The 14,437-nt window shown below is 38.8% G+C and overlaps 1 protein-coding gene across 2 annotated transcripts in view; it reads right to left on the minus strand.

Annotated features, from left to right (window-relative positions):
• RAD54B (RAD54 homolog B) overlaps nt 1-14,370 on the minus strand; it is a 63,953-nt gene extending 49,583 nt beyond the window's left edge. For both annotated transcript variants that reach the window (XM_085053222.1, XM_085053221.1), the window contains exons 1-3: nt 14,275-14,370; nt 11,174-11,327; nt 10,342-10,513 (exon numbers count right to left, since the gene is read on the minus strand). In XM_085053222.1, coding sequence (XP_084909348.1) covers nt 10,342-10,513; nt 11,174-11,311 — 310 coding nt within the window. In that variant the 5' untranslated portion in view covers nt 11,312-11,327; nt 14,275-14,370. The remainder of the gene's footprint in view (nt 1-10,341; nt 10,514-11,173; nt 11,328-14,274) is intronic.
• Between the last annotated feature and the right edge of the window lie 67 nt (nt 14,371-14,437).

The following is a 14,437-nucleotide window of genomic DNA, read 5'->3' on the forward strand; positions in this document are numbered from 1 at the left end:
TCTTCATATTAATCGTTGTTTTCTGAGTTGGGTTAGTTTTAACCACCAGCAGGTCCCTAATCCAGTATGCCACAGGACAAATAACTCACGAAAATAAATATATTGAAAAGCTTCTTCAGACTCTATCTAGATAACTGTAGGGTTAATTGCAAACCATATTCCTAAAGACTTGTATTACCACAACTGAGGGGATAGCAAACCACAGGTAGCAGACAAGAAATTCTGGTCACTACTGAAGATAATAAACATACATTTACCCCTCACATCACTTCACTGCTTTCTATACCTCCCGGTTTTGCTGTGAAATGTCTAGAATTAATACCAGAAAATGATACAAACAGTGGATCATGGAGAACTATTGAGATTAATAATATAGCTATAACACAGTCAGGAATTAAAGTAGCCAAATCAGTATGCATTGCTGGAAAAGCTCAGTGGCCACAAATTTTACAAGAGATAGGTTTGTATCACAGCCACTAACTGCATCAATTGGCCCATGTAAATTCAGGCGCATTATAAGACAGAACACCCTGAAAAGGAGAATGTTTCAAATAAGGGGAGCGTTTTGGAGGGAGAAGAAGGATCCTCTGTCACACAGAACTGAGGAAGAATGTCTCCATGACAGACTTAAAAAAAGAATCACTATAAGGTACAGAAGTCAAAGGGAAAGGACATCTGAGAGAACTGAAGATGCCCTAAGAAAGCACGTGTCTTGAAGTATGCAGTTTGGAACAGAGAGCAAACATGAATGTTGAAGGAAATGACACCAGCTTAAGTGATTCAGGCTGGGACCCTCTAGTGCAAAAAATATCAAATCAACAGATTGCTAAGCCCTGTGAAGGTGCTCTGCCCACAGAGTGATAGCCCCAGGATAAGTCTGAAGGACTTCTGTTCTTATTTAGTAATATGCAAGCAAACCAGCTCTGCAGAGGCCTGGGTTAGCATTTGCAATCACCTAGGAGCCTGAAAATCCTCGAGAACAAGAGGACGATTGCAAGATTTGAATCAAAGCTAAAATGGAATGTTGGTACCCCTGTGCTTACAAAAAAACGTAGGAAGATTCAGCAGCTAGGATAGGGTATGTTACACATCACTGAATATACTGGGCTATTATGGCAGTGGAAACATTTGGCAAGTATCAAGGCAGTTGCTCATTCTTGCAAATGAATTCAGCAGCTGCATAAGATGAGAGTGTCTATAGGTAGTAAGGGCTGCAAAACTTCCATTAGGTCATCATATAGCCCTCTCTACTGACACGACAGCAAGACAGTGCCAAGTCATTCGATCTGCCTGTCTTTAAGAGCCTACTGAGGAAAAGGGTGGGTGAGAAAACTTTCAACTCCAATGGTTTCTCACAGGGACAGTTGTTTCATGGGCAGTCTCTAAAGCTATGGGGTGCAGGTATTATTCACTAAGGAGAGGGTTGAAGATGACAAGGTTTGGTGAACCAAAAGTTGCAATACAACTTCACCTGGAAGTTACAGTGCCTAAATACATTCGCACCAGACCCTTTAGAAATTATACTTTTAGATCATTTGTGTTTCAAATGGCTTTCTCGTGCCACTTGATTTTTTTTTCTCATCTTCATCAGCACTTTCACCATCAGTTCTACGCTTTATTGTTCTTATCTTTCTATACCAGGACCTGTCAGACCACTGCTTTCCTTCTGGTGCACAGTTACTTCTAAGTCTCTGTCCTGCATTGGGGGTGAGGCAAAAAAGGGAAAATTTTACCTTTTTTCTTTTTCCTGCATCTATTTTTGTGATCAACATCTAGCATGTTTAAACTTCTAACCTCTAACAGTTCTTGCAACTGTTGCAAGAACAAGGGTGCTTGTATCTCATGACAAGCACCAAACACACAGATGTTAACAATGCAATTATTACCTTTTTACACAACTTTCTTTAAATAGCTTGGAACATACAGCCTGTTCCAGAGCTCTTTTCAGCTAAAATTCCAAGTATGAAAGCTAACTACAATTCTGTCCCCTCCGCTAATATAAGGCATTCTCTTAACATGTAGTCAACTGAAATGGGGAATATACGGATTAGCCAATTAAAATGCCCCCTGCCAAATTTTAAAAAATTTATCTTCATCTCAGTCTGACATTTCAAGGCCCCCTCATTCACATCAGTAACTACCCTTCAAAATAAGTTTGGTTTAAAGCTACAGGACATTAAATTATACTACCATGTGACTATACAGCTCCATGAATTAGCTCTTCACTTTATAAGTCATGTCCTTAAAAATAGAAAAGAGCACCATTCTTTACAAATTAAGAAGTGTGTCTATTCCTAATATATGCTCATACCTTCTCTGATCCTCTCTTCCAACAAGCTTTTTGATGACTAAGCAGAAGCAGCTGAGAAATACAGAAAGGTTTGAAAGTATGATTTTCTAGGGATATTTTCCCTAAATTCTCACATTTTCACTAGCAAGATAGCTCCTAGGAAAAGGTGTGAGAGAAGCCAGGTTTCTGTAATTCTCCTGTTCATAGAGAGATTAAAATTTTGGAGATTATGCTTTTACATACTATCCTGGAAATACTACCCTGTGCACTATTCCCTGCATTTGACGGTGGAACAGCTTTTTCCATTCTGCTAATCTTGCTCAGCGGATATTTTGCAGCCAGTGAGATAACCATCTTATCATTATCTTGTTGGCTCAAGGAAAGTCATATTGTGACAAAGCTTCTGTTTCAGGGAAAACTTAAGGCCCAAAGCCAAAAGCTGGGACTGAACTCTAGTTAGGCTGGCATGGCAACAAAGGGGATCCAAACAATGAGCACAGCCCCTAAAAGATTTGACAACTAGCTTTGAAGGCATCCAGACCTAGTCTGTCATAATACTTATGATAGCTAAAAAAAAAACCTCCCAGTTCTCCTCAGTAAGGCATTTCTTGTCCCTCCATCTGACAGCTGCATTCCCTCATCTTCCCTTAAGTCCACCTTTGTATCTATTGGAGACAGGAGAGCTGGGAATATACACACACACAAACAGTTCAAAACCAACCCCCAACAGTTCAAACTAGGACTTTAAAAAGGGTGGGGAAAAGGAAAAGAAAAACATGTGAGAAAATGTGAATAGCCATGTATTTCTCTTTTGCCCATCTTATGTTCAGATAGCCTGATAACAGATTTTGATCATCAAAAAAAAAAAAAAAAAAGGGAGAAGAAACTATGTGTACAGCTCCCCTCAGAATGAATGAGGAAATAGAATTGTTACTGATAAACTTGAATCCTTTAAGATAGTCTCTATGCAGAGTATTTTCCAACCTCCTAATTTTTAAAGTTATGATATAATTTCTTTTTCAGTATATTGCAGACTATAAGCTGTGTGTTAGCAAGCAACTCTACGGAGCTAAATTGTAATAAATATATTGGGATAGTAAGTCCATTTCCCAACACATCCCTTGACAGCCCTTGGAAAGGGGTGTTCACTTTATATCTGCAGTTTCAAAAGTAGACCTATCTTTCTGCATGAGTATTTAAGTCTCTCTGCTTGTTTGTTTACAAATTTTAATTTTCAATAACTTAATAATTTTTCAAAAATTGTATGAAATACTATCATCTTTACATGGAGCACAGCGTTCTTCAATAATGGATATATCACTACTCAAAAGTAAAGAACCTGACAATTTATAATTTTCATTGTAAAGAAGCAGCCACAGTTCCATTTCATAGACAAGATACTACTGTGAAACTTTGATTTTAATCCCTCCAACCTTTTTGGGAACTGTTGAATATCTTATATCCAATATAATTCTTTTTCTTTGTTTTCTGATCATGTAATGCCCTTCGGATTTCTCCTCTCCTTCATTATCTTCATTAGTTCAAATACAGAGCACATTTAAGTGGGGCAAATGAAAAGTACCTTTCTCTGTCAATTCACTGCTCTCTTCTCCAATGTGTGAATATCCTGGTTATATCATCTATAATTACATAAAGCCTAGTTATTCACATGACAGCAAGATATGATCATACCAAATTATAAATTAGGTTGTACTAACTGTGGAAATATCCCATTAGAATTATGCAAGTCTGGATTTGTTTTACAGCAGCATTGCAGATGGTTGCCCTGTCCAGGAAAGCAGTTTTGCAGTTGCTGAACATTATATGAGATGTTGCCTTTGGTGGCGAAGCTGCTGTAAAGTTCCTTCTTTCCATCTCACTCTTGGCTGCTAATTCTACTAGCACCATGTATCTCAGCACTCAGCTGATGGGCATCCTAAATTCAAGATGAGTAAACACAGTGAGGGATGTGACAGCAGCCCAGGGGAACACTGAGTGTGCACAAACATCTGGGGAAATGATAAGGAAAGTCTTAAGACAGCAGCAGAATAGAAGACATCATTTCACACCCCAAGGAAGAGTGCCAAGTGAAAGGTGTTGTCCTGAGGAGATGTCAAAGAATCCCAAAGCTCCAGACCAGAAAACACAAGCCATCCAGAACTAAATAATCACAGAAGTCTCCATGAGAAGTCTACCTGCAACATGATGACTGCTGGGCAGTGGAGTACTGGGGTCTAGAGGTGACAGTGCACATATAGACCCACTGTGACTGATGTATAAATGACCACTTCTGGAACCAGCATCTAGTCAGATATGGACAATTTATCTTATGATGTATTTACATCAATCCAGGTTTATTAACCAGTCCCCATCTCTTGAGATGACCTGATCAAACTGGCACAGATGACACCTAAACAGTAAAAAAACTACTTTGAATTGAGAATAAACTTGTCTATAAATTTGTCTATTCACTATTATAAACTATACAGTCTAGAACATTGCAGGGAGAAGGAGGACATTTTAAATTATAAAGATCTAGCAATGTAATTTGATACTATTTTGAATAAGAAATTGTAACAAAATTTATAGACTTGTAAAATCTTACTTGCAAACAGTGCAGTAATAAATTATTTACACTCAGGCATCCAGTCACACCTTAACTGTTCTAAGGTGTGCTTGGTAATTATTAAGAGCTACAGATGATTATGGAGTATCTTTTACCCAAAGATTAAACTGCTTTACCAGTTCTTTATAAAAACATTTGAAGGGCACACAGAACTGTAGCTAGACATGCAGCTCCACCACTAAAATAGATTGACTGAAAAATCTTTTCTGGTTCATCTGTGAAGTGCAACAACAGAAATTAAATTAATACTTCTACTTTTGCAGATATCCAAGTAATCCTAGCAATAATCTGCTTCATTATGAGATGCCAGGCATAAATGTTTTTAGTTGTCACTAGAAACCAAAAGTAGGCAGTTAAACTGAAATTGGACAATATGAAAATCCTGAAAATAAAAATTTTTAATCCTTTGATTAAAAGTGATAGGTAATTGATTGCTACGCTCATAAATGAACAGTGGATTTTCTCTTAATATTCACATTAATTTGTTAAAAGGATTTTATTCATATCAAGTGATGAGAGGTATCAGACAGACCTGTAACAATGTTCTAGAAAGCTGAAGGAACCACATGATGAAAAATGAAGCTTAAGTGTACAAAGCATTCAAACCTTACAGACGAACATAGACAGTAAACATTAACATTCCAGAGGAGATAGAGAAAATACATTCAAAACTATATGCAAATAATAAGTACAGTTGATATGATCAACATTCAGAAACAACTATTGAGAGACATAGGGTGAGCACATTAACCCTATTATGAAATATGATTACAATTTGTCCTCATTGTTAGCTCACAGATAGCATCTGAGTATGACTTCTGGCAAAGTTCCTCTTGGAAGATGCATTAGCAGATGTTAGTGATGGATGAAAGACAAGGTACTCTTGAACCAAAAACCAAACCAAACAGGTGCTGAGCTGTAACAGAATAAAACTCTATATTGAGTTTTTCTGTACACCTACATCCAGTTCAAACAGTAAAATCTCAGTCCAGCCGGAATGTTGCGTCTAAATGTTCAGCTGAAAGAGCTATTCATTTCCACACACAATATAGTAAGCCCAAAAGGAAAAACACAGCAACATTGTCCTAGATTAAAAGTATCAACAGAAAGCAAACTGTAAACTCAGATAATAAACATAAATTAAATAATGTGTACTTTATATAAATAAAATAAATACATATTAAAATCATTAAATTGAAGGCGATGTGGGTAAAAACCTCAGTTCTTCCCAATCCCACTCACTAGAAACACTGAGGACATATTAAGTATAGTTTAGGGATCTGCCTGTCCATTCTTTCTTCACATTCAAATTATTTGTATTTTCTTGTTATTGCAAATAGAATCTCAGAATGACATAAAGACAAGTAGAAACTGAGCATTTAAGGGATGCAATAATATCCTTCCAAACACATTTAAGGTTTTATTTTCAGTTACTGGTAAATAGTTTAGGAATGTTAAAGTAATTTTCATTTTTAAAGAGCATGCACATTTAGCTGATAGAATTTTTTGGAGGCATGTGTGAAAAAGCATTAATGACAAAGTCAGATAAATCACCTCCCTCCTAAAGATCCATTGTGTCAACAAGTACTATATTCTGAACACAAAACAAAGGTACCAAAGGGATTGCCATGTTCTCTGCCTCTTAAAAACAAGAAAGCACCAATTCATAAAGCAGTAGTAAAGCTCATTTCCCTACAAAGATACTTAACATTATTTTCCAGGACTCACAACTTACAATCACAAGTCATAAATTGCCCAATGAACAGCATGTTCAAGATCTTACAGTTCAAACACTCATAAAATTACAACACATGCATAGGTTTCATTTAACAGCTGCTACAACACTTATTAAATGTCTCTGGGAATACCTCATCTCACAGAATTTCAGAGTCCCTTACACTTCACTTTTATTAGTGACATTTTACGGAAAAGATTTTTGAAAAGAAGCTTAGAAAAACAAGTGTTTTTTTAAGCCAGATATGCAATAAATTTTAGATTGATTCCATCTAATCAAATCCTTATTTGTCTGCTCCAAGAAATGGACACCATGTGTCAGATAACCAAGTTTTTTTGAAAGAATGCACAGCATTTTCAGGGCTGGGTTTCAGAAAGATTAGCTGTATGAACAGTGCAGTTGTCCAATGTTTCACAGGTGTTTCAAAAGAATTTCAGTGGAAACTAGGGTATTTATTTACATGTTCCACTGCTGCACTGGAAACCTAAACACAGCAGCTTTGAGTGTGATATCAAACTGTTTATCATCTGCATTAAATGATACAGAGACAATAAAGCAAAATAAAGCATACACACAGACTTTTCCAATCTTAAAATTATTTTAATGCCCCTTTAACAGAGAAGTATGAGGCTCCAGAGACTGACAGTTAAATATAATTCCATTACAATATTAATAATAATACAAAACCCAAATGGGCTCTGGCTTTCACAACTGGTTTCTATTACTTCTGAATTTCATACCAACACCAGCTTTGACAAAACAATTTAACTTCACACTAAAAAGGAAGTTATGGTTTACATAATCAATGTAATTGCTACATTAGCTGTAATGAATAGAAGACAAAAGTGATGTAAAGGGTAGAAACCGTCTTGGAAAAATCTAAGTTATTAAGAAATTACTTAAGATTTAAGGAAGCCTCAATGCAGCATTGTTTTCTTACTACAGTGCTTGCATCACCAGCTAAGGTGAAGACCATAACTGACATTATATTTCCTTCTTTTATACCACATTTCATGACAGCTTTCTAAGAGCCTTGCAGGGTTAATCCCATTCTGCAGCCACAGAAAGGCTTTGGCACAAAATGGCTTATTTAGAAAGGCAGCAGCTCATCAACAGAAGCAGCTCACCCAGTTTCACTCCACAACTTTTTGGTTGTTTTTCTAAAGTCAACACAGAGGACCCACACCAGCTGCACTCAGGATTCATGATAGTGAAAAGACATTTAGTATCCTTTTCCCCTTCACAACATTTTTTACTGGAATGACTGCTGATTTCCCAGATTATTTTGGAAATAAATCCACTATTTATCTTACAAGTGCACTGCTAAGCAGAACTAGCAGATGCAAATTTTTGCAGATGTACCTGTAGGGAAGCATGACTCCTGAAACAACATGTCCCATACACATTGAAAATTTTCTTCTGATTTCTTCCATTTTCTTCTTCATCAGAAGAAATGGAAGTTTCAGCATGCAGCAGTTAAACACGAAAACCATAAGACTTAAAGACATACAAGGAAGCTGAATTTCCCCACATTAGCTCTGCCAAACAGAATGCATACACTCTGGGTTACATACCATGCCAGTGGCAGCACCCTGTCAGGGTCCTATCACATCCCCATTTTCTGGGGCTGAAACCTAGCAAGAAGAGTCAATGGGAAAGGCTCTCCCAAGCACTTTACAGAATGGAGGGCGTTGCTGCCTACCAGCGCCTGGCATTTGTGCAATCTCCCGATGCTAGAAAGGGCTTTGAGGGAGAAAAAAAAAGAATCAAAAACCACAAGGACAAGCAAAAGGGACAGATGAAGATGGTTCAGGAAGGAACAAGCACATAACAACAAAAGGAAAAAGGCAGTCACTTTAAAACAGGTGAAGGTCAGTAAGCTTCCTCAGCAATGCACTGCATGCTATTGGCAGAGCAAGTCCCATCTTCTTACTAAACTACATTTCTAAATATTTTCCCAGGTGAAAGCTGGAGCTGGACCACACACAGGTCACAGAGCTCAGGTACCTGACACGTCAGCAAGCAGAGAGGCCAGAGACCAAGTACACTGACTGGATATACTGTGTGAGATTGCTAACAAACACCAACGTGGCTTAGCTGGCAAGTAGGATAAGAGGCTTGGGAGCCAAATATTGGAGCAGCCATGAGTCTGGGCCAGATATTGGAGAGACCAGAGGGTCTGAGAGTTGGCTACTTAAGGGACCAAGAAGTCCATGCAACTTATTCAAGAAGATGGGATACCATTGGGGCTGGCTCCTGGTAGGTTCAGCTACCAGCCAGACATTTGTATATGTGCATCTCTTGGGCACAAGACAACTGGGAGACCACTGAATCCAAGAGCCCACCACTAAAGAGACCAAGTGGCTAAGACAATTACTGGCAGGACATATAGTGTTCTTGTACCTGTGGGAGTGCAGGTCTGCATACCAGCAACTGGACTGGGAGTTGTAGGCCTCTGTGGCTCATCTGCCCACAGCTGGGGTGTCCAACAAATCATGGAGCCAGCTACTGAACAAAATGAGTGCATAAGCTCAGTTACTGTAGGGATCTAAATTCTCTGTGTGCATGTGTATTTACATGTAGATACATGTGTGTTCCTTTGTTTTTCCACAAGCATGCTTTCACCCCGAGCCGCCTGAGAAGGGAACAGGATGTGTCCATGGGCACTGCTTGTGCTTGCCTGAGTGGTGCTCCCTGTCTGTGTTGGCCTATGTTACCAGCCATGTGTATGTGCCTATTAGGAATAATTCCCTTTTGGGAATTAGCCTTACTATTGGCTGGACCTTGGGACACAGAGCTATGCCAGTTTTGCTTCAATCAGGCTTCAAGATTTAACCGGTCTAATAACAAACAAAATTCCACATGACTTTGTTGAAGCCTTTCGTCAATTCAAGGTGATAAGTGGCCCTGAAATGCTTTTAAGACTTCACTCATTACATGAAGTATTATTCATAAAATGAACCTTAAACCATGATTAACAATGTAATTAATTATGAAAAAGCAACAGTGAAATAACTGTAAGACAGGTGTTAAAATGCCTGAGTTGGCTCCAGCCATTTGCATCCATCAGTGTTAGTAACCCAGTTCAAGTACAAGGCTTTCAAGATGTACTTGGCTCCTGAGGTCATACACTTGCATTCACACAATACACAACTGTGCTGTATCTGTGGTCAGGGCACACCAAGACTGGGAATGAAGATACTCAACCCCACAATGGTCCATCCAAGTGCCCTTGCCACAGTTCAGACACTGTCTTTGCAGTGCTTACTACCCTGGCTTTTCAGAGTAATATTCGTTATCAGGGCACAACTGATAAGTGCACACCGCAAATGAACAAAGCCAGTTCTGCTCTCTGGCTAGAGCTGGCTTGAACCTTGAGACACCAAAGAAAAGAAACCCTCATGAATTCTGAGAAAAACCTGAATCCATTCAGAATGGTTAGCATTCTCTGCATGAGATCAGCAAGGTCTCCAAATTACAATACTTTCCACAGTTTAAGACAATCACAATTCTTTTATTTCTCCAACTGTAGATTAGAGTGAGTTGACTGTAATGCTCTTCTGGAATACTCAAACCAGAATAGCAATGCTATCAACTGAATTCATAAAAGTTTACTATATGCAGTGTGTCATCCATAAGCTTTATATTTCTCTTATGATGCATGGTAGTAAATAATAAAGAGCATCTTACCAGCTTTGGGCACATTTAGCATTTTCTTTTCCGCCTTGCTACATTTGTCAATGCTGAAACATGCTTTTGTCTTTACTTTTCCAGTTGACTCCACAGACTGCATAAAATTTTCATTTTGATTCTGGACATTTACTTTAGATAGCAATGAAGCATTTCCCTCTTTCTCATCTATCTGCAAAAGAGAAATAAGTTCACAATAGCATTTCCCTCATGAAGCTAAAGAGAAATAGAGAAAAGAGCAACAAGAAGGGATCTCAAGACATACTAATTGTCATTATCAAACTTTCTACGTAAGTATATACACCTCTACAAATTTATATGCATTACAACAAAAAGCATATGCAAACAAAAGCAAACACTTCTGCAAATAGTTTATTAATTTAATACAAGTCTTCTGTAGATAAATAAATAAAAATTGTGATGCTTTTTTGTGTCAATATTAAATGTTTCAGATGAAGTTCCTTGAAGCAGAACTGCAACTCAATGTACTGACACTTTATTAAAAGTATCCTGAGTTTTTAATTGCTTTTACCAAAAAAAAAAATCCAATAAAGCCCATGCCAAGATGCAACCCCTACCTCCTTTACACTTGAGAATTGCATTTGGGCTCAATACTGATTACTTTTATTAATTTGAAAAACATTTTTCTGCATCCACTCCACAGAGTTAGAGAAACTTAACCTGAGAAGCAAGATCAAAGGTACTGAGAGCAAAGCTATCAAAATTTGTTCTGAATAGATTATTTAAGCAGAGATTGTTTCTGGTGAGATCAGATGTTATCTTTTAATCACAATACTGTACAAATTACTTTTTAGTGCACTGTTCAGCTTACCTCCTTTAACTTCATTTCTTGGTGCATCTCCTTAGTTTCATTCTTGAGACAAACAGCAATACTTTTTCCTGGTGGTATAAATCTTGGCTTTTTGCTTGCATTTCCTAGGACTTGACTTGGAGCTGCAGATCGCCTCATATTTAGTTGCGCTGCTCTGGAGGGAGGACAAAAAGGAAGGAAGCAGATGAAAACAACTGTAGTCAGGAGAGATTTTAAATATAAATATATCCATAGATGACAACATAAGCACTATTTCAAAATATAAGAGAGCATAAAAGATCTTCAAATAACAATATTAATTCACAAGCATACTAAAATTTAAGAAAAAGCAGTATGGTGCAATGCTTTGTTTAAGTACTGAGAAGGATCAACTACAGCAAATTCTGCAGTTGAGCACCTCGTTTTTCATTTAAAAAGCCACTAAAGCAGTTCCAAATAGCAATAAATGCTCTGAAGATGCACAGTATTGGGCTACTTAACAAACCTACACCAGTTTATAAAATGAAAGACAATTTTAAGCAAAACTTGTTATTCTAAACACTTAAAATATAATTTTGAAATGCTCATTATTAGTGCATGATGAACAATGAATGTTGAAGGTTTGTCTCACACCTGGAAACAGCATTTTGCATTAAACAGTCAATTACATTGGTCATTCAGATTCACCATAATAAGATTAAAATTCAGTAGAAAATTATCTCAGAATTACAGTTGATGTTACTGCTCCCTGTTATGTCCACTCAAATAGTGGAAGGAATGCTTTACAGGTTTTTGCTCAAAATGCAAGACCATTATTCCCCTGAACAACCTTAGGACAAAACCAAACATATGCCAATGTTACTATGACAAAGTTTACTTTGCAACCACTAGAATAACAAGTTATAATCTTAATGCTTCAAAGTGCTAGGTAGAAATAAAAGAAGAAAACTCCAACAGAATAACACAGCAGCTGAAATGAAGAAGGCAAGCCCAACTTACAGGTACAGGTTTAATTGTCTATTTACATCTTTTTTTTTAAATTATCCTCCCAACCACTAAGTTAAAAATAAGTCATAATACAGATTGCAGAATCAAACTTCTGTACCATCTCAAAAGCATATTTGCATCCCGCTGCAACAGCCAGTGTGGTTTTGCACCTTTTTTGGTGTTACTCTGCACTCCAGTGGCTTCCAGGGGCACAACCACTGTTCTTTCCCAGGTTTGCACTCAAATAGTAATGGAGCACTGCCAAAACACTTTGCAAACATGCAGACACTGGTAACAGAAGTACTGCTCTCTCCCCCACATCTGCACAATTAGCATATATATGATGCTGTTACTAGACATAAATCTCAGTGGCATCAACTATTGTCACTTACACTGTGGCTGTTATTAAAAATACATGGAAAGAAGCCTCTGACTGTGTCCACAGCAGTTCACATAATTTAGACCTAGCTGGCAACAGTGATAGCATATGAATTTTAGTTAACCCTATGCAATAAGGGAGTAGCTTGGTTAATATAATACGAGTATCTGTGGTGTGAAAAGTCACTGTGAACACTGCAAAGGTGTCAAGAACCTTCAGAGGAGCAGATTGCAATGCCAGTGCGGAGCACAGCCAGCTTCACATGCCATGTGAATTTAAACAAGCTCTCTACCCAGCCCTACACTGCACAGTGACGCTTGGGAAGACAACCCAGGACACCCCACGTCTCTCCATGAGGACTGTGCATAGCACAGCTGCAGTGCTACACTAACCCTGCCCACTGCACCTCTGGTTCTGAGGAACGGGGAAGCTGCGCAGTTCATAAATTGCACATATCCATAAAGTGTTCTGGTTTCCAAATCCATTTGGACATTGCACTGTCATTTGATTTTTAACCACAAAAACAGACTTATTAGGAGATTTGAAAATTACTAAGACATTTGAAGATACTACCCTTGATAAACTCAGGAAGTTCACTATTACCTGAATTATCTACTTGCAAGTACAAAGACCCTTATGGGTTTGTGGGTTTTAAAATTAAATATTGCATCCAGAAATACATCTTTGTCTTTAAAATACAAGCTTTCATAAAATATAACAGAAATATGGTTTAAAAAAATAACCAGAATGTTTACATTTTGTCCCTTTGCACTACCATGCAATAGAAATACATCATGAATGTACAACAAACCACTGATGCCGTGTCTTTTAGATGAGATCAGTGGGTGTAGCAAGGGCAAGGAACAGCTCCACACTATAGCTAAATGAATGAACATGTAAATACATCCTTTCCTCAGAGACAGCACTGATACACCAGAGACCATTGCAGTTGCCTTACCGTTAGGTCTGGCTGCAGGGAAACAGCTGCAAGCAATGCAAAAAGCACTGCTCCTACCTTTTATTAGCAACCAGAGCTGACCAAACCCAGGGCACCATGAAACCACAGCCCAAACCGTCTCATGGGTGCATCTGGTTTGAATTTAATTCGGTTGCACTTTTGTCCTTAAGGGTACATGAACAGCTGTATTAAAAATGAAATACACATACAAAGAACGTTTCAAAATGTTACGCATCCAGCTCAACAGGTGTGCACGGAGCTCCGCTAAAGGCAGCTACAACATCCGTCTCAGATCAAATGCAACAGGCTGCTCCCCGGGTGTTTGAAGAGGCACTGCCGGCACAGATGGTGAGGCACAACCGGGACTGTGGGCAGCTACAGAGACGTGACACAGCACCAGCTTGTACTCAGATAAACTGCAGGCAGTGAGTGCATCGCCTTGAATATCAATATTGGTGAAAAGTCGCTTCAGATCAGAAGTAACTATAAGGAATCTTTACAAGAGAATGTAGTGATAGGACAAAGCGGAATGGCTTCAAACTAAAAGAGAGCGGGCTTAGATTAGATTCAGGTTTAGATTTGATTCGAGAAAGAAATTCTTCACTCTGAGGGTGGTGAGGAACAGGTTGCCCAGAGAACTTGTGGATGCCCCATTTCTGGAGTGTTCAAGGCCACGTTGGATGAAGCTCTGAACAACCTGATCTAGTGAAAGATGTCCCTGCCCATGGCAGGGGGAGTGAAACTAGATCATCGTTAATGTTTTTCCCAGGGTCGCTTCCCCAAGCCCCCCGCCCGTACCTGCAGTCCCGCCGCTCCCGCCTCTGCGCTCAATTGTCCCGCCGCGCTCTCCCGGCAGCCCCACAGGCGGCGTGGCGCATGCGCCCTGCTCAGCCTTCCGTGCCCGCCGAGTGCGCATGCGCCGCGGCAGTAAGCGCGGGCTGTCCGGCTGGGTCCTTCCCGC

This window comes from Lichenostomus cassidix, chromosome 2 (assembly GCF_008360975.1).
Source record: "Lichenostomus cassidix isolate B80296 chromosome 2, HeHo_3.0, whole genome shotgun sequence".
NCBI classification, from domain to species: Eukaryota; Metazoa; Chordata; class Aves; order Passeriformes; family Meliphagidae; genus Lichenostomus; species Lichenostomus cassidix.